The 27,177-nt window shown below is 40.4% G+C and overlaps 1 protein-coding gene across 1 annotated transcript in view; it reads right to left on the bottom strand.

Annotated features, from left to right (window-relative positions):
• Positions 1-25,589, bottom strand: part of EHHADH (enoyl-CoA hydratase and 3-hydroxyacyl CoA dehydrogenase) — a 67,920-nt gene extending 42,331 nt beyond the window's left edge. Inside the window, exons 1-3 of the mRNA XM_068965314.1 lie at positions 25,510-25,589; positions 20,089-20,192; positions 998-1,170 (exon numbers count right to left, since the gene is read on the bottom strand). Of these exons, the coding sequence (XP_068821415.1) occupies positions 998-1,170; positions 20,089-20,192; positions 25,510-25,583 (351 nt within the window). The 5' untranslated portion in view covers positions 25,584-25,589. The remainder of the gene's footprint in view (positions 1-997; positions 1,171-20,088; positions 20,193-25,509) is intronic.
• Between the last annotated feature and the right edge of the window lie 1,588 nt (positions 25,590-27,177).

Genomic DNA, 27,177 nt, shown 5'->3' with positions numbered 1-27,177 from the left:
AGATCTCTAGTCTTTCCAATTCTGTTCTTTTCCTCTATTTCTTTGCATTGATCACTGAAGAAGGCTTTCTTATCTCTTCTTGCTATTCTTTGGATCTCTGCATTCAGATGCTTATATCTTTCCTTTTCTCCTTTGCTTTTTGCCTCTCTTCTTTTCACAGCTACTTGTAAGGCCGCCACAGACAGCCATTTTGCTTTTTTGCATTTCTTTTCCATGGGGATGGTCTTGATCCCTGTCTCCTGTACAATGTCATGAACCTCATTCCATATTTCATCAGGAACTCTATCTATCAGATCTAGTCCCTTAAATCTATTTCTCACTTCCACTGTATAATCATAAGGGATTTGATTTAGGTCATACCTGAATGGTCTAGCGGTTTTCCCTACTTTCTTCAATTTAAGTCTGAATTTGGTAATAAGGAGTTCATGATCTGAGCCACAGTCAGCTCCTGGTCTTGTTTTTGTTGACTGTATAGAGCTTCTCCATCTTTGGCAAAGAATATAATCAGTCTGATTTCGGTGTTGACCATCTGGTGATATCCTTAAGTACTAATAATTATGAGACCACAAAACTGAAATGTTTGAGATAGGAAATGAAAATTTAAATAAACATGCATACTCAGAAGTTACGTCCAAATATTTAATACTTCATACTGTACAAGCATGGCTTAGTGAAATTTGATGTGGGCAATAGCACTGTACAGGAGTTCCCCTTTATCTAGTGGTTCACAGGGAGGGCCAAGGGTTAGTGAAGGGTCAGTTACAGGCTCAGGGTAGCAGCTATTTATCAGCTAGATTGGACATAATTCAACATTTCAACAACCAGTACCACTATACTGGTATATAACAGCTGAACACCAGTGCTAGAAGTATCTGAGAGTTATCAACCAGTAAGCTAACCATTTACAGTGATCACTTCTGATGCTTATGACAACATTTAATGCTTGCTTTAAAGAAAAGCTCCCTACATAAATTCCTGTATGGATCCCCTCTCTTACCTCTGGATGGGCAATTCTATAGTGACAGCCCAGGGCCAGCTCCAGTCCCCCTCCTAAAGCCACCTTTTGGATAGCTGCCACCACAGGCTTCTTGTTTCTCTGTATTTCATCTACTATGTCTCCCAGTTGCATGTCAAAGCTCTTATGAACTTTGAATTCTCCAATATCGGCACCTAAGAACACAGAGAAAAGGAAAAAATAAAGTTGAGGAAGGCTTTGCTATTTAACAATAGACTATCAGATAGCACTTAAGGAATCTCAGATCTCTTTGGATCCCTGAAACACTTCATTCTTTGGCTGCAGACGCAGTAAAGCAACAAGTAGCCTGAAAAATGTAGAATGATATGAAAGTCATCAAATATTTATCAGAAGTCCTGTAATCTAAAATCTGTTTTTCCATACGATAGTAATAACTCTACCTTCAGAAAAATTTGAAAGTTCAGAGAAAGGAAGCAAAGATTCTGAGATTGAGTTAGCCCCTCCTCATTTTTGGCATGATATTGCTCACCAACTCTTTTCACAGCCATTTAGACCTGTATCTTTTTTAAGGGTATCAGTTATTACAATATAAAACCTCGTAAAATGCAGACATATTTGTGAGTTATATATTGATCAACCAGCTTAGAATTATGTTTTTCTGATAGACTCTTTTGCAATCAATGAGAGTAACATTTACTGGTTTTCTTATTTACAAAAATAATACTCATTATAAAGTGACTTCCCCCATGATTCAACAAGTAAAAATTCTGCCTGCAATGCAGGAGACACAGGAGATGCAGGTTGGATCCCTGGATCAGGAAGATCCCTTGGAGAAGGTAATGGCAACCCACTCCGGTATTCTTGCCTGGGAAATCCCATGGACAGAAGGAGCCTAGCTGGCTAGAGTCTATGGAGTTGCAAAGAATCGGACCACAACTGAGCAACTGTCAGGGAATGTTTAACAGGAGGATTCCTACATGCTGTTTCTCATAAGTCCTTTGTTCCTTATCAAAATGGAACAGCACGCTGCTCCCAGGAACTGAGGTCATTATGTGAGACAGGCTTGAATCTCCTTTAGTAAACATTCTCTTTATGACAAAACTGCTTAGACTCCATCCCCTTTCTTGAGATATGGGTTGTCTCCTGACCTTGTGACCATTATTAATCCCTTGTTCCCTTGGTAATGGTTGCTGTACGTTTGGTTTTCTGATCTTCATCATTGTCGAAAAAAACTTCTTGTAGAACAGCCTATATACACTCACAGAAAGATCATTAAAGCACCTTTGCTCCATCAGAGCTTGGGTCCCCGTGTCTTTCTTTCTTTCTCTCTCTCTGGCTAATTCTCTGGAGCGTAGAAATCTGTTGTGCTCACTCTCCTGCCTGGGCTTCTAAGACTCTCTCGAGAAGGCGCCCTGTGCCTTCACCTCCTCAAGAGGGCGCCTAGTGCCTTCGTGAGCAACGCAAGCCCTGTGTCAAGGGCTTTATTGGTTCTCTGCGTGAAAAAGGGAATATCAGCCTCTTTCTCTTTTTCACTTTCTTATCGTCGACTCCGGACCACCAGGTTCCGGTCCATTAAAGGACCCCAACAAGTGGTGTCCAGAACAAGGACTCTGGTATACGTGGCATTTTGGATGGAGTGACTCCAGGCTTATGGAGGTCAGGCCCTATGGAGGTCGGTAAGTACTAGACATGGGTCAAATGGCTGGAAAGCCCCATTATTTCTCTACTTCACTTCACCATTTGTTTAAAGTTCAGGGACTTCTGGTTTCACGCCAATGAATAGAGGCTTGCCTTCAAACAGTAGTCGAACATAATCCCTGGTTCCCTGATGAAGGCAGTTTTGATTTAGAAATTTGGCAATGGGTCAAAGAAAATGTTGAATGAGCCACCAAGCAGGGAAAAAAATATTCCAATTGATTTCTGGTTCCTATGGGCTCTCATTAAAGCTGTAATTCTGCCATTTCAAGGTAAATTTTACCCCTCACAATATTTGACAACAGACAGAACACTTACTGCTTGAAAATGAATTAGATGATGAAACTTTACAAAAGGCCCAATTAGAACAACACAAAATATTTCAAAATTTTCCTACTAGTCCTGCCCCAGCTACTCCAAATGCTCATCCTCTGCCAGCAGGCATGAATTCAGAAGTCTCTACTTTGTTAGAACCTAATGATGCTAATAATGACTCTTCTAAGATGTTTTTTGACACCCAAGCTGGCAATGCTCTTCTGGACAATAATGATAAATCCTTGGCACAGACTCATATTTGCAGAAAATCAGAACTTACTCTCTCTTCTCTGCAAAGAGGCTCTCTAAATTAATGGCTTTGCAATCACAAATTTCTGATGCCAATGGTTTCTGTGTCTTTCTAGTTTTAAGAAATCCTGATGCTCAAGGGCACATAATACCTCAATATGACAATATTAATCTTTTTTACATGCAACAAATGAAAAAGGCTATAACTATGTATGGCCCACATTTGCCTTTTACTAAAGAACTTCCAAATGTTGTAGCATCTTCTATTGGAAACTTTATTCTCTATGATTGGCGAATTTTAATAAAAGCTCTCCTTAAACCAGGAGAATATCTTCAATGGACAATGTGATTTCATGATATAGCCAGAGATCATGCTAACAAGAATACTCGAGCTGGCACTCCCCAAAACCAAATTATTTTTGAAATGCTAACTGGCACCAGACAATTTGATACCATAGAAGCTCAAACACAATGCCCTCCCTTATTGCATGAACAATTAAAAACAGTAGCCCTTAAAGCTTGGGATTGAATTACTCCTCAAGGAGAGCCTACAGGTAGCTACACTAAAATATTAAAAGGACCAGTGAAAATTTTGCTGATTTTTTAGCTAGATTAGAAACTGCTATTTCCTGTACTGTAATCGGAAAAAAAAACTAAGAAACAGCTAGAGAAATTACTTGCTTATGAGAATGCAAATCAGGAATATCAAAGAGCTATTGCTCCAATTCATGAGACTGGCACTATTATTGATTATTTGGAGGGTTGTCACAATCTAGGATCAGAAATTCAAAAGATGCAAATGCTAGCTGAGACAATGGCTGCTATCTTTAGAAAGAGAAATGAAGGATGCTTTGCATGTGGAGATAAAAACTATTTAAAAGAGACTGCCCTAAGAAGACTAATAAAAAAAATCCTCCAAGAATCTGCCCTTGCTGCCATAGAGGAATGCATAGGGTTAAGGATAATAAATCTAAATTTGACATTGAAGGAAAACCTATTCCAGGAAACTCCAAACAGGGGACCTCCCAGGTCCCGTACAACAAAAACCAGGGGGAAATTCTATCTTTTCCCTCAAACCCTCAACATCCGGCAGTACTGCCACCAATCTACCAGCCCTAAATGATTTTTTCCTTTACCCTCAAGCAGGTCCTTCTAGAGTATCTACCGGTCTTTTTGGACCTCTGCCCTCACAAACCTTCGGTCTTTTACTTGGCCAATCTAGTTTGACTTCTAAAGGAATTACTGTTCATCCTGGAATAATTGATTCAGATTATAAAGGAGAGATTCAAATTATGATGTCATCTCAGATTCTATGGTAAACTCAGATATACCTTCTACATTTTTCCTAAGGGCCACTGCTCATTTAACAAACAAAGCAATTACTAAAATAACTTGGAAGAATGACGAGCCTATTTGGACAGAGAAATGGCCCCTTAAGAAAGATAAATTACAGGCTACTAAAGAACTTAGAGACACACAATTAGAATTAAAACATATTGAAGAATCTTATTTAACTTATATGCAGAGTACATCATGAGAAACGCTGGGCTGGAAGAAGCACAAGCTGGAATCAAGATTGCCAGGAGAAATCTCAATAACCTCAGATATGCAGATGACACCACTCTTACAGCAGAAAGTGAAGAGGAACCAAAAAGCCTCCTGATGAAAGTGAAATAGGAGAGTGAAAAAGTTGGCTTAAAGCTCAACATTCAGAAAACGAAGATCATGGCATCCGGTCCCATCACTTCATGGGAAATAGATGGGGAAACAGTGGAAACAGTGTCAGACTTTATTTTTCTGGGCTCCAAAATCACTGCAGATGGTGATTGCAGCCATGAAATTAAAAGAGGCTTACTCCTTGGAAGGAAAGTTATGACCAACCTAGATAGTACATTCAAAAGCAGAGACATTACTTTGCCAACAAAGATCTGTTTAGTCAAGGCTATGGTTTTTCCAGTAGTCATGTATGGATGTGAGAGTTGGACTGTGAAGAAAGCTGAGCACTGAAGAATTGATGCTTGTGAACTGTGGTGTTGGAGAAGACTCTTGAGAGTCCCTTGAACTGCAAGGAAATCCAACCAGTCCATTCTAAAGGAGAGTCCTGGGTGTTCTTTGGAAGGACTGATGCTGAAGCTGAAACTCCAATATTTTGGCCACCTCATGCAAAGAATTGACTCATTGGAAAAGACTCTGATGCTGGGAGGGATTGGGGGCAGGAGGAGAAGGGGACGACAGAGGATGAGATGGCTGGATGGCATCACGGACTCGATGGACGTGAGTCTGAGTGAACTCCGGGAGTTGGTGATGGACAGGGAGGCCTGGCGTGCTGTGATTCATGGGGTTGCAAAGAGTCAGACACGACTGAGTTCAACTGACTGAACTGACTGACTGAGGAATCTTACTCTCCTTAGAACTCTCTTATTTTTGTTGTAAAAAAGAAATCTAACAAATGGCGTCTCTTAACAGACCTTAGAAAAGTTAATGCATCTATGAAACCTATGGGTGCATTACAACCAGGGATCCCATCACCTATTACTATTCCTCAAAGTTGGCACATTATTATTATTGATTTACAAAATTGCTTTTTATATATACCTTTACACCCTTTAGATTGGGAGAGATTCACTTTCTCTCTCCCTTATCCTAATCATATCAGGCCTCATGAAAGATTTCAATGGACTATGTTACCTCAAGATATGCTTAACAGTCCCACTATTTGTCAAAATTTTGTAGCCAAGGCTTTACATCCAATGTAACAGCAATTCCCTCATGCATATATCATTAATAATATACTGTAACTACAAAAAGGAGAAATGATATTTTGACACTGAATGGCCATGGATATTCTTTAGACTCCAGAGAAAACTGATTAAAATAAAATCTTTTTTGAAATTGCAAAACTGGTTCTTCTTACACATGCAGTTAGGGAAAGGTTAACTTGTTAAAATACTTTTTTGGAGCTCCAGTTCTGCCTGGGAAACAAAAACAGACCTAAGAAAAAACCTAAAGTTAACTCTTACCATGTTCTTGGGATACACAGCCCACTCTATCTAGGACTCCAGCCATAAACAAGTTGGTGGAACTAAAAAAAAAAAATTTTTTTAATTTCAAGCAAAAAACTATGCCTATCTATCTAAAATTATATATGTCTCAATATATGTCTTTGTTTTTGGATAATATGAGGTTAATAAGGTCTATTTAAATTCAACTTCACATGAACTGAAAATTATTCAATATTAAATATAATGTTTATTTAAATATAAATATAATTTAAATATATAATTTAAATGTAATTTTTGCTAATCTAATTAAGACATGTCTTAAGTCATCAACATTATGTAATGCTTTTATTATGCCTAATCATGGCATCTGGTCCCATCACTTCATGGGAAATAGATGGGGAAACAGTGGAAACAGTGTCAGACTTTATTTTTCTGGGCTTCAAAATCACTGCAGATGGTGATTGCAGCCATGAAATTAAAAGATGCTTACTCCTTGGAAGGAAAGTTATGACTAACCTAGATAGCATATTCAAAAGCAGAGACATTACTTTGCCAACAAAGGTCCGTCTAGTCAAGGCTATGGTTTTTCCTATGGTCATGTATGGATGTGAGAGTTGGACTGTGAAGAAAGCTGAGCACTGAAGAATTAATGCTTCTGAACTGTGGTGTTGGAGAAGACTCTTGAGAGTCCCTTGGACCGCAAGGAGATCCAACCAGTCCATTCTGAAGGAGATCAGCCCTGGGATTTCTGTGGAGGGAATGATGCTGAAGCTGAAACTCCAGTACTTTGGCCACCTCATGTGAAGAGTTGACTCATTGGAAAAGACCCTGATGCTGGGAGGGATTGGGGGCAGGAGGAGAAGGGGACGACAGAGGATGAGATGGCTGGATGGCATCACTGACTCGATGGACGTGAGTCTGAGTGAACTCCGGGAGTTGGTGATGGACAGGGAGGCCTGGCGTGTTGTGATTCACGGGGTTGCAAAGAGTCGGACACGACTGAGCGACTGAACTGAACTGATAATATGATATAATGAATATTTTCACCAATCTATAAAATGCTAATATACAAGACACTTCATAGTTGCTAAAGAAAAGTAAGATATATGCTTTTAATAAAAGATATAAGAAATGGCAAATAAAATGATGAATACAAAAATGTAAAAAAGGTTTATGAGAAATGAAAGAAAATTTTATGGCAAATGTATGTAACTCATTGCCCTGAACTTTCTTCCTCTTCCTTCTTACATGTCTCCATCTATACAAATTCTTCTATAGGGGCCACACCTCTCTGAGGTGAAACTACATGACATGTTATAACCCACCTGATAGCTTACTTTACAATAATGAGAACACCTAATTCTATAAAAACAGACAATGGCCCTGCCTATATTTATAAACAATTCAAACAATTTTTACATTCATTCTCTATTAAACAGATTACAAACATTCCTTATAATCCACAAATACAAGACATAATTAAACAAACACATTACACAGTAAAACTGCAAATAAAATATTAAATAAGGGGAAATGCACAAAAACACTTTTATCTTCCTTATCCAGAGCAAACTTTACTAGATTCTAATGCAATATATTCTTTAAGCCTGTAACTATTGTTAATATAGCTTTATTTCTGTTTCCAGTCTGTAAGATTCTTAAAACAAAATAACATCAACTTCAGTGCCTATTTCACAATACAAAACAAAAACAACATAAAAAAGGCACCATTTGCCAAATAAGTTATTTGTTTCTAAGAGTATCAAAAGTGCAAAATATTCACCTTCTTTTCAGGTCTGTCTTGTAAATATAATCATCTTCCTTAACACACTGTACAGAGAGATTCAGCAGCTGCCAGGCTGCGTTTTTTTTCCGGGGACAAGGTCAGGTATTTGGATGTGAGCAGCATTTCATTTATCAAGTTGTTCTGCATCAGCTTTTCAATAATTTCACTTAGGAAAAAATGTTTGAGTGTTTGCTCCCAATCCTTTGCCCCAAATAACACAAACCACTTAAAACATAGTCAGATCCTATTTCTTTTTATATCAGGAAAAATGTATGTACTGAATGAGGAGGAAATCAACCCATTAATTCAAAACCACAGCCAAATACCAGTCCCCAAACAGATCTCTAGATGATTTTTTTTTTTTGGACTGAAATATTTCCTAGGAATGTTTTCATCATTATCGCTTACCTTTCTTTCTATAACTATTGTTAATATAACTTTATTTGTTCTAAATTTTTTAAACTTACCACAAAGAGATATTTTGACCAAAGCAGAAAAACGTTTCGAGACATTGAAGAACACCTCCCTTCCTTTGCCCATTTGGTATCAAGACAGGTTAACTAATCAATGGAAATCTAAGAAACTAATCTTACAGGGAAAAGGGTATGCTTCTATTTCTCCAGATGGATTTAACAAACTCATTTGGCTTCCTCTTTGGAAGATTCAGCCTAAAGGGGCCCCCAACATTCAAACTAGAGACAAAACAACAAAAACCCCAGGGGGAAGAAATACCAGTACAAGCCATAGCAGCTTTTAAAATTTCCAAAAACACCACACTTGATGTCATCGACCTTATGATCTCCCTACTGGCGGACAGATAAAAATCCTTACTAATCGAGCTGAAAATCTGATTTCTCAACAGGGAATGCCTCAGAATCCTTAAAATATTTTTTTTCTTTTTTCGCCATGCTTGCTTTGCTTGCTTTTGCTTCCCTCGCTCAGGCTGACCTGATTGATCACACTTATTGGGCTTATATACCTAACCCCCCTTTTTATTGTAGGTTATAAAATGGACAGAGATAGGACCAATTGTATCCACTAATGACTCAACACATATGCCCCCTCCTTGGAACTTGGAGGGGCCCTCTCATCCTGAGAAAGAAAGAAAACTAATTAACATTTCTCTAGGCTATAAAATCCTTCCTTTATGCATGGGCCCAACAAAATTATATATTAATGTTAGTCGACAAACATGGGCTTTCGTCCTGCCTCCAAAAGAGGACTTTCAGACGCTGCTTGGATTATTTACTGCCCTTTCTTTGTTCGTGAACCATGTTTAGGCTACTGAAACTTCAGGGAAAGAGTTAAGGAAAGAACAAAGAACACTATGCAAAGGGTTTACTAATAAGAACTTTAAATATATTTCTGTTCATTGGGACAAATGTCAGGCCAAGTCAGGAAAATTAATGTTTATGGCTAATCATACAATTGTCGACTGGGGACCCCATGGTATGTGGTTATCTAACTGCTCAGATGATATTAACAGCACGGTGTGTGATTATGTTACTCGAGTAGCATGGAAGGTTACTAATACTACAATGGAGCATTACCATGACAAAGGACTTCTTGGGTGGCTTGACGGTGGAATGGCCCCCCTCGTCCTTGAATCATCCTTGATAAACAGATGGGGCCTAAACAATGGGACATCTGAAAACTTGGTGTGAACACCAAAGAACTTAGGACTTGGACTGGACATTTCACAGGGACCAATCATAGTCATAGAAACTATTTCTTTCATTATAATCAATCATATTTCATACAAGCTTGTGTTCCAATTCCTTTTGTTATAGCTATAGGAAATTTACAATTCAATTATACTTTACATTCTGTAACTTGTATAAATTGTAAATTATATACTTGTCTTAATTCCTCTATTTCCTTGAGAAATGACTCCCTTTTGATTCTTCAATCTCAACATAATCTGTGGTTACCAATAAATCTCCAGCGGCCCTGGGAAGAAGGTCCCATGGCTGGACTTGCTTCCCAGTTACTTAATAAATTGCTCTGGTGATCTAAACAATTCATTTTGGGATTAATAGCTGTTTGCATCAGTGCTGCCATCACTGGCATTACTTTACAAACCTCAACTCAAACACATAATTTTATCCAAAATTGGACTAAAGATGCTCATACTATGTGGGCCACTCAGGCTCAGATAGATGAGGATATTCAAGATGAAATACAGGAACTAAAAACAGCCATCAGATGGACTGGAGATCAATTAACAGATGTACAAAAACAGGTGATGCTAAAATGTGATTGGAATTCTACTCAATTTTGTGTTACTTCCGTTCATTTCAATAATAGTGCCTACAACTGGGAGCAAATCAAATTTCATTAACAAAACATACATGATAATGCCTCTCTGAATGTATAATTATTACAAAAAGAAATTTTTGAAGCCTTTTCTAAAAATCTGTTCTCTTCCACTAATTTGAAAACTTTAGCTGAACAACTAGCTGATCAATTATCTGGGCTAGACCCACGCAGATGGTTTTAAAGCATTACTCACAGCATCGGGTCTGGAACTGTAATTTTGGTGATTGTCTTGACAATTATATTTGTCATCTACTATTGCCTTCATGCAAAGATTGTTAAAACTAAACAAACTCTACTGGTCAGAATTCTTTTTACAAATTTTAAATAAATAAGGGGGAATTGTTAGGGAGTGTTTAACAGGAGGATTCCTATGTGCTGTTTCTCATAAGTCCTTTGTTCCTTATCAAAATGGAACAGCACGCTGCTCCCAGGAACTGAGGTCATTATGTGAGACAGGCTTGAATCTCCTTTAGTAAACTTTCTCTTTACGACAAAACTGCTTAGTCTCCATCCTCTTTCTTGAGATATGGGTTGTCTCCTGACCTTGTGACCATTATTAATCCCTTGTTCCCTTGGTAACAGTTGCTGTATGTTTGGTTTTCTGATCTTTATCATTGTCAAAAGAAATGTCTTGTACAACAGCCTGTATATACTCACAGAAAGATCATTAACGCACCTTTGCTCCATCAGAGCTTGGGTCCCCATGTCTGTCCTTCTTTCTCTCTCTCTCTCTCTCTGTCTCTCCCTGGCTAGTTCTCTGGAGCATAGAAACCCGTTGTGCTCACTCTCCTGCCCGGGCTTCTAAGACCCTCTCGAGAAGGCGCCTCTTCCTTCACCCCCTCGAGAGGATGCCTGGTGTCTTTGAGAGTGATGCAAGTCCTGTGTCAAGGGCTTTATTGGTTTTCTGCGTAAACCAGGGAATATCAGCCTCTTTCTTTCTTTCACTTTCTTATCGTCGACTCTGGACCACCAGGTTCCAGTCCATTAAAGGACCCCAACAAGCAACTAAACATATCCATTATAGAAATTTTTTAAAATACACAAGATTATAAAGGACATAAATATTACCCCAAATATCACCACACAGAGATATCAATGTAATATTTTGGTGAAGTCTGTTTTTTCCCGATGCATATATGTAAATTATTTTGTGATCTTAAGTAGCCTCACAGAATGAGTTGGGAGATGAGTTGGACTGAATAGTGTCTACCTGGAACCCATGGATATGATCTTTTTTGGAAATAGAGTCTTTGCAGATATAATCAGGTAAAGAAGAGGTCATACCAGATTAGGATGGGTCTGTGTAAGATCAGGGAAATACTGAAACAGAGGAGAAAGCCAAAGGAAGACAGAGGCAGAGATAGGAGCGATGCAGCAATAAGCCAAGGAATGCTAAGGATTGCTAGCCACCAGGGACCTAGAGAAGGCAAGGAAGGAGGCTTCCCTAGAGCCTTTGGAGAAAGAATGGCCTTGCAGGGCTTCCCTGTTGGCTCAGTGGTAAAGAATCTGCCTTCCAGTGCAGGAGACATGGGTTCTCCCAAATGACACAGAGCAACTAAGCCTGGGTGCCACAACTATTGAGCCTGTGCTCCAGAGCCCCAGAGCTAGAACTACTGAAGCCCATGTGCCCTAGAGCCCGTTCTCTACAAGAGAAGCCACCGCAATAAGCCTGCGTACTGCACCTAGAAAGTAGCCTCCTCTAACCACAGCTAGAGAAAAGCCCAGGCAGCAGTGAAGACCTAGCACAGCCAAAAATAGATAATTAAGGCTGTATATTGTCACCCTGCTTATTTAACTTCTACACAGAGTACATCAAGTGAAATGCCAGGCTGGATGAAGCACAAGCTAGAATCCAGATTGGCAGGAGAAATACTAATAACCTCAGATACACAGATGATACCACACTAATGGCAGAAAGCAAAGAGGAACTAAACAGCCTCTTGATGAAGGTGAAAGAAAAAGAGTGAAAAGCTGGCTTAAAACTCAACATTCAGAAAACTAAGATCATGGCATCTGGTCCCATCACTTCATGGCAAATAGATGGGGGGAAAATAGAAACAGTGACAGACTTTATTTTCTTGGGCTCCAAAATCACTGCAGACAGTGACTGCAGCCATGAAATGGCTTGCTCCTTGGAACTGAAGATGCTTGTGCCTTGGGAGAAAAGTTATGACAAACCTAGACAGTGTATTAAAAAGCAGAAACATCACTTTGCTGACAAAGGTCTACATAGTCAAAGCCATGGTTTTTCCAGTAGTCATGCACAGAGGTGAGAGTAGGACCATAAAGAAGGCTGAGCACCGAAGAATGATGTTTTCAGACTGTGGTGCTGGAGAAGACTCTTGAGAGCCCCTTGGACAGCAAGGAGATCAAACCAGTCAATCGTAAAGGAAATCAATGCTGAATATTCATTGGAAGGACTGATGCTGAAACTGACGCTCCAGTACTATACTTTGGTCAACTGATGCAAAGAGCTGACTCACTGGAAAAGACTTTGATGCTGGGAAAGATTGAGTATAGGAGGAGAAGGGGATGACAGAGGATGAGATGATTGCATGGCATCACCTACACAATGGACATGAATTTGAGCAAACTCTGGGAGATGGTGAAGGACAGGGAAGCTTGGCATGCTGCAGTCCATGGTGTTGTGAAGAGTCAGACATGACTTAGCCACTCAACAACAACAACAACAACAAAAGAATGGCCTTGCAAATATCTTGATTTTGAACTTTAAGCCTTGGAATGCTGAGAGAATAAATTTCTGTCATTGTAAGTCATTAGTTTGTGCTCATTTGTTACAGAAGCCCCAGGAAACTAATTTAGAAAGTGTTCCCTCTTATTTTTATCCTCTGTTAGTGTAAAATTAGAATAATATTTCTCTTGACTTTTCAATTAGAGATTACCAATGAAGTCATTTGGGACTTGACTTTACCGTGTGAAATTTTGGACTACTGATTCAATTTCTTTAATGGTTTTCTATTTCTCCTTGAGTCAATTTTGTAAACTCTATTTTTCTACTTGTTCATATTATCTTCTTTAATGGCTAGAGCATCTGTAGTGCTATCCCTTTTGTCATTCTTTATACGTAGTGTTTGTACCTTCTCTCTTTTTCTCAAGTCTCTCTGAAGCTTTATCAATTTTATTGTTATTACTAATCAAAGAACCTTTGACATTATTGTTCTCATAATTCACATTTGTTTTCTATTTTAGTAATTTCCCCTCCATCATTTCCCTCCTTCTACTTCATTGGATCTGTTTTATTGCTTGTTTTGTCAGTCCCCTGATAGAGACACTTAACACAATATGTTTCAGTCTTTTCTTTTTTTTCTGACTTATACCTTTAAGGCTATACATTTCCTGCTAAGCTATGCTTTGGCTTATGCCTCAAGTTTTAAGTTTTTATTATTATTTATGTCAAAATGTATTCTAAATTGCATCATGATTTCTGCTTTGACTAAAAGGTTATTAAGAAATGAATTTATTTTCCAAACACATGAGAATCTTTAGTTATATTTTTGCTATTGATTTCTAGCTTGATCGTATTGTTGTCAGAGAACACAGTCTAAATGAAATTTACTGAGATAAGCTTTCATGGTCCAGTACCTGATCAATTTTTGTAAATGTGGCAGATTGGAGCATATATATTTTCCAGTTGTTGGGTACATTGTTCTACTTAAGTCCATTAAGTCAAGCCTGATAATCCCAATGCTTTTCTAGGACAGTTATTTTTTCTGCTTCTGAACTTTCCAACATTCTCTCCTACCTCCTTTTTTTTACAAGAAATATCAGTTCTGATTTTTCATAATTCTGATCTTTCATTCCATGCCTCAAAGTCACCATCTTGGACTCCCAACCTTAAGTTTTCAAACAGCTGAATCAGCTATTTAATAGCTAGTAAAAGTGAGAGTTGGACTGTGAAGAAGGCTGAGCGCAGAAGAATTGATGCTTTTGAACTGTGGTGTTGGAGAAGACTCTTGAGCATCCCTTGGACTGCAAGGAGATCCAACCAGTCCATTCTGAAGGAGATCAACCCTGGGATTTCTTTGGAAGGAATGATGCTAAAGCTGAAACTCCAGTACTTTGGCCATCTCACGCAAAGAGTTGACTCATTGGAAAAGACTTTGATTCTGGGAGGGATTGGGGGCAGGAGAAGAAGGGGACGACCGAGGATGAGATGGCTGGATGGCATCACGGACTCAATGGACACGAGTCTGAGTGAACTCCGGGAGTTGGTGATGGACAGGGAGGCCTAGCGTGCTGCGATTCATGGAGTTGAAAAGAGTCAGACACAACTGAGCGACTGAACTGAACTCAACTGAACTGAAAAGTCTGGCACACTTTTAAATCTCTCTTAGGTTCAGCCTTGTCATCAGTAGGCGAAAATTGTAGGATTTACTGAGGATTAATATCACCAACTCAATGGACATGAATTTGAGTAAACTCCAGGAGATAGTGAAGGACAGGTAAGCCTGGTGTGCTGCAATTCATGAGGTGACAAAGAATAGAACACAACTGAGCAACTGAACAACAACTGAGGATTAAAATTTAAAGTATGTAAAAATATTACTATTTCCATTGTTAATAAATAAATAAGTCACACAGTACTGGTATATAGAAGGTAAACTAAATGGTAATTATTAAACTTTAAATATTTCTTGTCACTATTTCAACATCTATTTCTTCTTACACTACTACTGATATACATTAAGCTCCTCTGGTTAAAAAAAGAAGAAGAGCAAAAAAAATTCCTCTGGTTACAGTAAGAATAAATGGGCCTTTATATCCATGCAACTTTTGCCAACAGTGTAATATATTCATTTGGGAAAGAAGAAAATGTGCCACAAATATGAATAAATCATCACTTCAGATACTTTGGCCATATTTTGTCACTATCTTTGCATCTTCACCGGATAATTTTTTTTTCTTTTTCTTTTTTTATTGAAGGATAATTGCTTCACAGAATTTTGTTTTCTGTCAAACCCCAACATGAATCAGACAAAGTATACATATTCCCTTCATTTTCAACCTCCCTCCAATCAGCATTCCCATCCTAACCCTCTAGGTTGATACAGAGCCACTGTTAGAGTTTTCTGAGACATACAGCAAATTCCTGTTGGCTATTTATTTTACATATGGTAAAGTAAGTTTCCATGTTATTCTTTCCATACACCTCACCCTCTCCTCCTCTCTCCCCACATCCAAAAGTGTATTCTCTATGTCTGTTTCTCCACTGTTGGCCTGCAAATAAATTCTTCAGCACCATTTTTCTAGATTCCGTACATGTGCATACAGTTCAGTTCAGTCGCTCAGTTGTGTCCAACTCTTTGCAACCCCATGAATCGCAGCACGCCAGGCCTCCCTGTCCATCACCAACTCCCAGAGTTCACTCAAACTCATGTCCATCGAGTCAGTGATGCCATCCAGCCATCTCTTCCTCTGTCGTCCCCTTCTCCTCCTGCCCCCAATCCCTCCCAGCATCAGAGTCTTCTCCAATGACTCAACTCTTCGCATGAGGTGGCCAAAGTACTGGAGTTTCAGCTTTAGCATCAGTCCTTCCAAAGAAATCCCAAGGCTGATCTCCTTCAGAATGGACTGGTTGGATCTCCTTGCAGTCCAAGGGACTCTCAAGAGTCTTCTCCAACACCACAGTTCAAAAGCATCAATTCTTCAGCGCTCAGCTTTCTTCACAGTCTAAATCTCACATCCATACATGACTACTGGAAAAACCATAGCCTTGACTAGACGGACCTTTGTTGGCAAAGTAATGTCTCTGCTTTTGAATATGCTATCTAGGTTGGTCATAACTTTCCTTCCAAGGAGTAAGCCTCTTTTAATCTCATGGCTGCAATCACCATCTGCAGTGATTTTGGAGCCCAAAAAAATAAAGACTGACACTGTTTCCACTGTTTCCCCATCTATTTCCCATGAAGTGATGGGACCGGATGCCATGATCTTCGTTTTCTGAATGTTGAGCTTTAAGCCAACTTTTTCACTCTCCTCTTTCACTTTCATCAAGAGGCTTTTTGGTTCCTCTTCACTTTCTGCCATAAGGGTGGTGTCATCTGCATATCTGAGGTTATTGATATTTCTCCCAGCAATCTTGATTCCAGCTTGTGCTTCTTCCAGCCCCGCATTTCTCATGATGTACTCTGCATAGACGTTAAATAAGCAGGGTGACAATATACAGCCTTGACATACTCCTTTTCCTATTTGGAACCAGTCTGTTGTTCCATGTCCAGTTCTAACTGTTGCTTCCTGACCTGCATAAAGGTTTCTTAAGAGGCAGGTCAGGTGGTCTGGTATTCCCATCTCTGTTAGAATTTTCCACAGTTTATTGTGATCCACACAGTCAAAGGCTTTGGCATAGTCAATCAAGCAGAAATAGATGTTTGTCTAGAACTCTCTTGCTTTTTCCATGATCCAGCAGATGTTGGCAATTTGATCTCTGGTTCCTCTGCCTTTTCAAAAACCAGCTTGAACATCTGGAAGTTCACAGTTCATGTATTGCTGAAGCCTGGCTTGGAGAATTTTGAGCATTACTTTACTAGCATGTGAGATGAATGCAATTGTGCAGTAGTTTGCGCATTCTTTGGCATTGCCTTTCTTTGGGATTGGGATGAAAACTGACCTTTTCCAGTCTTGTGGCCACTGCTGAGTTTTCCAAATTTGCTGGCATATTGAGTGCAGCACTTTCATAGCATCATCTTTCAGGATTTGAAATAACTCAACTGGAATTCCATCACCTCCACTAGCTTTGTTCGTAGTGATGCTTTCTAAGGCCCACTTGACTTCACATTCCAAGATGTCTGGCTCTAGATTAGTGATCACATCATCATGATTGTCTGAGTCGTGAAGATCTTTTTTGCACAGTTCTTCCTTGTATTCTTGCCACCTCTTCTTAATATCTTCTGCTTCTGTTAGGTCCATACCATTTCTGTCCTTTATCGAGCCCATCTTTGCATGACATGTTCCCTTGGTATCTCTAATTTTCTTGAAGAGATCTCTAGTCTTTCCCAATCCGTTGTTTTCCTCTATTTCTTTGCACTGATCACTGAAGAAGGCTTTCTTATCTCTTCTTGCTATTCTTTGGAACTCTGCATTCAGATGCTTATATCTTTCCTTTTCTCCTTTGCTTTTTGCCTCTCTTCTTTTCACAGGAGATTTGTGCTGAGTTTTTGTTTCTTTGTTTTTCCTTTGATGAGCAAGGCTGAGTGAAGTGGTAATCCTGTACTTTTGTTTTGTTTGTTGTTTAGATGCGGCGTCCTGCACAGGGTGCTACTGATGGTTGGGTGATGCCAGGTCTTGTATTCAAGTGGTTTCCTTTTTGTAAGTTCTCACTATTTGATACTCCCTATTCACTGCAAATGGTGATTGCAGCCATGAAATTAAAAGACACTTACTTCTTGGAAGGAAAGTTATGACCAACCTAGATAGCATATTAAAAAGCAGGGACATTACTTTGCCAACAAACGTCCACCTAGTCAAGGCTATGGTTTTTCCAGTGGTCATGTATGGATGTGAGAGTTGGACTGTGAAGAAAGCTGAGTGCCGAAGAATTGATGCTTTTGAAATGTGGTGTTTGGGAAGACTCTTGAGAGTCCCTTGGACTGCAAGGAGATCCAGCCAGTCCTTCCTAAAGCAGATCAGTCCTGGGTCTTCTTTGGAAGGACTGATGCTAAAGCTGAAACTCCAGTTCTTTGGCTACCTCATGCGAAGAGCTGACTCATTGGAAAAGACTCTGATGCTGGGAGGGATTGGGGGGCAGGAGGAGAAGGGGACGACAGAGGATGAGATGGCTGGATGGCATCACTGACCTGATGGACATGAACTCCAGGAGTGAACTCCGGGAGTTGGTGATGGACAGGGGGGTCTGGCGTGCTGCCATTCATGGGGTCACAAAGAGTCGAACACGAATGAGAGACTGAACTGAACTGAACTGAGGGTTAGTTCTCTGGTAGTCTAGGGTCTTGGAGTCAGTGCTCCCACTCCAAAGGCTCAGGGCTTGATCTCCGTTGAAAATCAGTGGTAATTTCTACATAAATTGTAGGATAAGTGAACTGTATTTCAGTTGAATACTGATAGTAAAATTTAAAAAATCATCATTTATGGCAAACTTTTTGGTTTGATCCTTGTATTCACCAAGACGCTGCGAAGCACACAAAATTAAATTACAGGAGGCTGATGACCTACTCTAGAAATTTCATCGTCATTTCTCTGTCCTCCATCCCACCCCTTCACAGGATAATTAAGAGTCCATGGTCACTGAGATGGGTGACAGAAAAAAAATGAACTCCATTTCAAGACTGTGTGAAATAAAAGATAACATTTATTGAACATCTTCTTCATCCAGGTACTGCTCTGCTGCTGCTGCTGCTGCTAAGTCGCTTCAGTCATGTCCAACTCTGTGCGACCCCATAGACGGCAGCCCATCAGGCTTCCCCGTCCCTCGGATTCTCCAGGCAAGAACACTGGAGTGGGTTGCCAGTTCCTTCTCCAATGCATGAAAGTGAAAAGTGAAAGTGAAGTCGCTCAGTTGTGTCCAACTCTAGCGACCTCATGGACTGCAGCCTACCAGGCTCCTCCATCCATGGGATTTTCCAGGCAAGAGTACTGGAGTGGGGTGCCATTGCCTTCTCCTGGTACTGCTCTAGGGGTACTGCTCTAGGGGCTTTCAGATGTGTTATCTCTTTTAACCTCACAAAACTCTGTTAAGGTATACATATTATGGTATCCATTTTATCAACAGAGAAATTGGATTTCAGGAGATTTAAGGAACTTCCCCAACCTCACATAGGGTAGAGACATATGCAGAACAGGTATGTACCAGTAGGTGTATACTGAAGTGATAAGTGAAAGTGAAAGTCGCTCAGTTGTGTTCGATTTTTTGTGACCCCCACAGACTGCATGTATAGTCCATGGAATTCTCCAGGCTAGAATACTGGAGTAGGTAGCCTTTCCCTTCTCCAGGGGATCTTCCCAATCTAGGGATTGAACCCAGGTCTCCTGCATTGCAGGAGGATTCTTGACCAGCTGAGCCACAAAGGAAGCCCAAGAATACTGGAGTGGGTGGCCTATCCCTTCTCCAGCACATCATTCTGACTGAGGAATCAAATCGGGGTCTCCTGCACTGCAGGCAGATTCTTAACAACTGAGCTATGAGGTAACCCTAGGCGTATCAGTTCAGTTCAGTTCAGTCACTCAATCGTGTCTGACTCTTTGCGATCCCATGAACCACAGCACGCCAGGTCCCCCTGCCCATCACCAACTCCCGGAGTCCACCCAAACCCCTGTCCATCGAGTCGGTGATGCCATCCAACCATCTCATCCTCTGTCATCCCCTTCTCCTCCTGCCCTCAATCTTTCCCAGCATCAAGGTCTTTTCCAATGAGTCAGCTCTTCACATCAGGTGGCCAAAGTATTAGAGTTTCAGCTTCAACATCAGTCCCTCCAATGAACACCCAGGACTGATCTTCTTTAGGATGGACTGGTTGGTGTATACTAGCAGGTATAATAGCTATCAATCCTGGAACTAAATGTCCTCCAAAGGACCAATCCAATATAAAAGAGATTAAAGTCAGCATCTTCTCTGGGTCTCTCCTGTGACTCTTTGTCTCCTTCTCCATGTTTCTTCTTCCTCCCCTACTCATCACCTATACTACAGGATTGCCCATGGGTACAGGTAATGTAGCACTGATCTCAGTCTGCGTGAGATGTCAGAGAGAGTGGGAAAGGGTTGGACACATTACCTGCACAGAAGATGCCATCTGCTCCACAAATCACAATGGCTTTAACTGTATCATCTGTTATAGCTTTCTGCAGACTCTCTTTTATTCCACGGGCAACATTTATACTAAAAGGGGAAAAAAAATTACATGTAGCATTAGTCACAATCAAATTTCTACCATCTCAGAGTTTATTTTTTTCTTTTCTAACAATGAAAAATTAAACATATACATGTTGTAGAAAAATCCTAGATACTTATTGTTAAATTTTCACTAATTTAAGAAATAATATATGTTTACTGTGAAGTAAGCCCTGAGGTGATTAAACACATAAACTTCAGAAAATAAAAGTGTTTTCCTGCATTTTGCTGTAACTTTGACCACTTAGAATCAACACTATCAATTTTAAAATATTACACACATTTTCTCTGTATAGTGAAAGGAGTTTAAGACATCCTAGGGACAACAGTGTACACAACACAATAGCATACTGAGATGAGTGCTATAATAAAGGTACAGAGAAAATGATGTGGACATTCTGAAAGAAAGTGCTTTTGATTTTGATATTGGCCTAATAAAAGAAAACTGAAATAGTCTAAAAATAACACTCTAAGTCATGTGGCAGGGGATGCAAGTTACCCGCAAACTAATACTTAACACTTTAAACTAATACTAATACTTTAACTGTTCCCTAAGGTTGCAGATACTAAGTCCATTTCCATTCCATTGGCCAGAACTTAATGCTTTGGGCTGAACTTGCTGCTGTGAAATAGAGTCTTTACTTTGGGCAGCCATGTATCCAGCTAAAAACCGATTAATCCACTATTATGTTGAGTTTTCTGTAACTAGCAGCCAAGCCTAATTACCTAAAGGTAATGGCAAGGTCTGGGAAAGGAAGGGCATTTGGTAAATTTTTGTCAAGTTTCAGTAGATGAGGGAGTCATCCCCAGAGGAGATGGTTAAAACCAAGATTGAATGAGTTTGCCAAAGGGAAAAAAAAAAAAAAAAAAGAGCTGAGAGTAGATCCTGTAAATATTTAAGAGGCGGGAGAGGCTCAGCTGAGTGATTCAGTACCGAGGAGTCCAACGAGACCATAGAGGAGAATTTCCAAGAAGCAGAGGATCAGTAAGTGCTAAGGGATGGCAAAGGAGGAGCTCTAGGAAGAGTAGTGAAGAACTGCTTAAAGAAAAAATTATAAAACCAGAGTCCGGTGAATTTTGCCTTAGAATTCTAAGTAATATGGGGGAATTTTATACAGAGCGAAAAAAACTTAAAAAACAACCAAAGCCAGATTGTTCAAACCAGCAACTAACATTGCTAATTGATTACATCCCAATACAAAAGGTTTTTGGTATTAAAAAATAAATTAATTAATTAAAAAACCTCAGGGAATAAAGGAGATACTTGCTCTTGTATATGGTAATTCCCTTTCACCTAGTTACTTTTCACCATTTAACCCAGATGAAATCAAACAAAACCTCTTGCCTTCAGTTGATTTCATTAGAAACCAAATCTGCTACAGAAAAACGGAATTTGAACCATCCAGAATACTGAGAAGTCCAAAAGTCACATACTGCTTTCTGGGTAAACAATGGCTGCAAAATTAGCCAAAATGAGCCCAATCTGTGCCACTGAGGAGACAAGTCTGGCTTTTCCCATTTCAATCAACCCCTACTCTTTCATTTCTTATCTTCTTGTTAATTTTGCATCATTTGTTGTTGTTGTTTAGTTGCTAAATTGTGTCCAACTCTTCTGCGACCCCATGGACTGTAGCCCACCAGGTTCCTCTGTCCATGGAATTTTCCAGGCAAGACTACCAGAGTAGGTTGCCATTTTCTTCTCCAGGGGATCTTCCCAACCCAGGGACTGAACCCACGTCTCCTGCATTGGCAGGCAGATTCTGCTACTGAGTCACTTTAGATCCCCTGGAATAGGCAATGGCAACCCACTCCAATATTCTTGCCTGGAAAATCCCATGGACAGAAGAGCCTGGTAGGCTACAGTGCATGGGGTCACAGAATCAGACACAACTAAGCACACACACTCACACACACACACAAACAGCATTTGCTAACTGTCAGATCTCTAACACATTTAAACCTCACAACGACTTAATGAGATAGGTATTAAAATTTCTCCTGAAAGGGGGAAAGGGGACAGTTTAAATACAAGACACATTTTAAGTAGTTATGGGAAAATATTCCTAGTTGTAGGTAGCAAACTGTGAAACTATTTACCCCACAAGTTTGAGATGGGCACAATTTTCCATTATGAGGAGAGATAGGCAGAATCCTAATACTTGGGAGCCACCTGGGAAGCTTCCGCCTGCCAGTGCAGGGGCTACAGTCCACGGGGCTGCAAATAGTCAGACACAACTGGGTGACTGAGCACACACACAGACACACAATTTTGCAAAAATAAAACAAGAAAAAGAAGAATGAAAATGGCTATTATACATACAGCTTTACTAGATTCTAGCTGAGTGAAAAGGGACCACACCTTCATAGCAATATCAAAGTCACAGGGGTTAAGAAATTATTTTCTCCCCTTAATATTCTCAGGTATGGAGAAATGGAGTCTAAAGGTAACATTTCATGAGTGATGACCAAAGAACTTAGCCTTCTGTCACTTTAGAAGTCTTTTTTGTGACCATTTTTTAAAACCAGAAGTCATCAAAGTCATGGCTTGTGACCAGCATTTTTCAAAGAAACAGAATGAAAATAGAATACATCAAATAAAAAGAAAAGTTTTGTTTCACTAAACTTTGCTTTCAGTTACATATTTGTATGTGTGTTTGTGTGTTTGTGTCCTAGGTTGCTATGTAAAACATGGATTACTGTGTAAAATATAATTTAAAAATATATAAAAGCCATTGTTTTGGGAGACAAATCTAGTAATTAGGCATCTCCTACATTTATAAAGAGGGTTGGCATTTATCCAAATAGAAAGAAATCTCGCTTAGCTAAAGGAACATAGAAAGATTTGAACTGTTTGGGCCAAAATATATTCAAATAAGAATCTCTCACTTATCTAAGAAGAAATAATTTCCCAAATAAAATTAGAAATAGGAAGGGCGAAAGGAAGAGGAGATGAAAAGCCTAAAGCAAAAAGAGAAAAAAAAAAGGGGGGACCTGTTAAACTGGATGATCGTGCTAGGACACATACCTTCACCTAAGTACAAGTTCAAGAGGAAAGTGCAAAAAAGTGTTTATCGTCAAGTGGAGAAAATCCTGATGCAGCTGCAATGAATCCTGAGCAGCAGGGCCTGTTGGTAGGGGCTTGTAACAGGCCTTTTGCCTAATAAAAATAATGATAGCTGGTGGTGCAGTGGTAAAGAATTCACCTGCCAATGAAAGATAGCAAAAGACGCGGCTGAGTTGGAAAGATCCCCTGAAGTAGGAAATGGCAACCCACTCCAGTATTCTTGCCTGGAATCTCCCATGGACAGAAGAGCCTGGTAATCTGCAGTGCATGGGGTCAAAAAGTCAGACACAACTAAGTGCGCACACACACACAACATCTAAGTGTCAGTTTCTAATCGGCAACACATTTAAACCTCACAACTTAATGAGGTAGGTACTAAAATTTCTTCTGCAAGGGGGAAAGGGAACAGGTTAAATACCAGACACATTTTAAGTAGTTATGGGAAAATATTCCTAGTTATAAGTACTAAACTGTGGAACTATTTTCCCCAAAGTTAGAGATGGGCACAGTTATCCATTATGAGAAGAGACTAAGGCAGAGTCCTAATACTTAGTAATTTTAATTGAAATGCAAAGTTCAAAATTGATATGTAATTGTAGTACTCATGTTTTTCTTCATCAAAACTGAAATAACAATATTTTGCTTTATTCTGAGTGGCAAGTAAGTGGACTTATTCTTTGTGTGATTTTATTTCTGAAAATTTTTATATTATTAAATGCAAAATTTTATATTAAAATAAAAGTTATAATATTAATGCTAATGATAAAACCAAATCTGATGACAGGACAAAAATTCAGTTAAAATTAGCATGTCTTCTCATTTCAGTCTCTTTTTGCTCCAGCAGCATGCAGTAAGGATTCTGACCAAAAGTCGTTCTCTTTATGCTTTATATGTTCTCTGTAAATGATCATTTCCCTACTCCCTGTGGATGAGTGGTTTTTTCCCCAGGTTGATCACTATACTTTTTCCAGAGATATAAAAGAACCAGGTGGTGCTAGTGGTGAAAACCTCCCTGCCAATGCAAGAGGCATAAGAGTTCAGTCCCTGGGTGGTAAAGATCCCCTGGAGGAGGGCATGACAACTCACTCCAATATTCTTGCCTGGAGGATCCCATGGACAGAGGCGCCTAGGGGCACACAGTCCTTAGGGGTACACAGATTCATACACGGCTAAAGTGACTTAGCACAAACCTATATATCATTAATTTTCAAAACAGCAGCATTAATCTCACTTTTTAAAGTAATGCTTCTACTAGTTTAACAAGAAAAGTACTCCACGATAAAATAACATAAACAGCATAGCAGTTTTTCAGGAAATGCTATTTAATAGGCTAATTCTGACATGAGCTTATTCTAACATGGATCTTCACCAAAGCACTAAGACCTTGAAGTTTAGAACAAACCAAGAGATACATCTTTGTGTTTCTGGGCCAGGACATAATTCTCTTTTACTCACTAAATTGGCATTAATAGGGATCTTTATTTTTAACAGTGTGAAGCCACCTTATTTTTGGACTCCCAAAGCTTTTAGTTACACATTGTAAGGGTGGCCTGGACTCCAGGTTGGGAAGGGAGTGATCAAGGTCCAGGCAGCACAGCACTAAGACCTCTGGACTAGAAAGTACATCTGAGAAGTCAAAGTTGCAGGTAAGCAGAAGAGTGCAGCACGAAGTTGGCGCGGACAGAGGCACTAAGACCTCTGGACTAGAAAGTACATCTGAGAAGTCAAAGTTGCAAGTAAACAGGAGTTCAGCACGAAGTTGGCACGGACAGGCCGGTTCGGGCGCAGCTCCCCAATTTCTAGCTGTATTCCTCTCAGCCTCGGTTTCTTTATCAGCGAAACGGAGATAAGAGGTCTCTGCAAACAGGTACCGAGCCTACCAATGTAAAGTGAAAGTGAAGTCGCTCAGTCGTGTCCGACTCTTTGCGACCCTATGGACTGTAGCCTATCAGGCTCCTCCGTCCATGGGATTTTCCAGGCAAGAGTGCTGGAGTGGATTGCCATTTCCTTCTCCAGGGGATCTTCCCGACCCAGGAATCGAACCCGAGTCTTCCGCATTGCAGGCAGACGCTTTATCGTCTGGGAAACCACAACGTAAAAGGTCCTGGCATATGCCCTGATTCTATCCGTGTCAGTGTCTTTCTCTGTTTAAACCAGCAGGGGGAAGTCAAAGCCTCCACTTCAGGCAGGCAGGTACGCCCCTGCTAGCCATCCCCGGACTGATCGCCGAGAGCCCGTTACCTGATCGCATTGACTGGCGGGTTTCGCAGACGGATCAGTGCCAGGCAGTTCTGCAGCCGCGTGAACTCAGCCATATTTGCTCAGTTGCCCCTCACCCCTCAGCTGCGAGGCAAGATCACTTTCGCTGGGCGCGTCCTGGGGAGGGGAGGGGCGTCTGCTGGGCCAATGTGAACCCGGCACCGCCTCCGGCCCCGGCACAGCTTCCCGCCCCGGGACTCTCCCGGGCTCTGATGCCCATCCTCCATCTCAGTCCTCCTCCTTCCCTGACAGCAGCCCCGTGCTCAGCACACCCTTGCCGTCTCTTCCTCTTTGCTGGCCCCTGTCCTGCTCCCATCACAAAGTAGGTCAGGCAGGACGTTGGAAGATGCGTGAAATTGCCAGTAAGTCCAGATTTGCAAACCCCTGGCCCAGAGGAGCTGGCTTCCCTGGACAAGTTCTAGACGCACTACGTTGGTGCAGCTTCATCACAGTCTTCATTATCCTTCTTAGCAAAGACAGATATGTGGGATCCTGACAATTATATGATATGACACATACCTGGAACATATAAAACACTTCATGCATTTCATCTAAATGAGTAAGGTACTAATATCAACCAAACATGTACAGAACTCTCATGCAGAGACCTTGTGGAACATACCACTTTCTTGTCTGTCCAATCCTTCCAGTTTTTTTTTTTTTTCCTTCTTCTGGCATTCCTAAGGATTATCTCTAAGATTAATACTTCAACTACGAATCGAGCAACTATTACGTCCTAGGCAGCAGGCCAAAGACTAAAGATAAATGAGGCTGGGTTCAGACTGGGACAAAGTTTTTGAAGATGCAGTTGGCCTCAGGTGGTCTCCACAGCCCATCAACTGGCCAGAAGGCAGTCTGGAAGTTTCAGAGGAAAAACAAAACAATGGAGTGGTTTTATTCACTGACGTTTCACAAATTTTAGCGATGAGGCTGGATGGCATCACTGTCTCGATGGACGTGAATCTGAGTGAACTCCGGGTGATGGACAGGGAGGCCTGGCGTGCTGTGATTCATGGGGTCGCAAAGAGTCAGACATGACTGAGCGACTGAACTGAACTGAACTGAAGTATTATTTTCACAGATATTCTTTTCAGTTCAGTTGCTCAGTCATGTCCGACTCCTTGCAGCCCCATGGACTGCAGCACGCCAGGACTTCCTGTTCATCACCAACACCTTGAGCTTGCTCAAATTCATGTCCATTGAGTCAGTGATGCCATCCAACCATCTCATTCTCTGTTGTCCCCTTCTCTTCCTGCCTTCAATCTTTCCCAGCATCAGGGTCTTTTCCAAGGAGTCAGTTCTTCACATCAGGTGGTCAAAGTATTGGAGTTTCAGCTTCAGCATCAGTCTTTCCAATGAATGTTCAGGACTGATTTCATTTAGGATTGATTGGTGTGATCTCCTTGCAGTCTAAGGGACTCTCAAGAGTCTTCTCCAACACCACAGTTCAAAAACATCAATTCTTCGGCACTCAGCCTTCTTTATAGTTCAACTCTCACCGCAATACATGACTACTGGAAAAACCATAGCTTTGACCAGATGGACCTTTGCTGTCTAGGTTGGTCATAGCTCTTCTTTCAAGGAGCAAGCATCTTTTAATTTCATGGCTGCAGTCACCATCTGCAGTGATTTTGGAGCCCAAGAAAATAA

Source organism: Capricornis sumatraensis, chromosome 1 (assembly GCF_032405125.1).
Source record: "Capricornis sumatraensis isolate serow.1 chromosome 1, serow.2, whole genome shotgun sequence".
Taxonomy (NCBI): Eukaryota; Metazoa; Chordata; class Mammalia; order Artiodactyla; family Bovidae; genus Capricornis; species Capricornis sumatraensis.
This window is presented reverse-complemented; position numbering and strand designations above follow the sequence as displayed.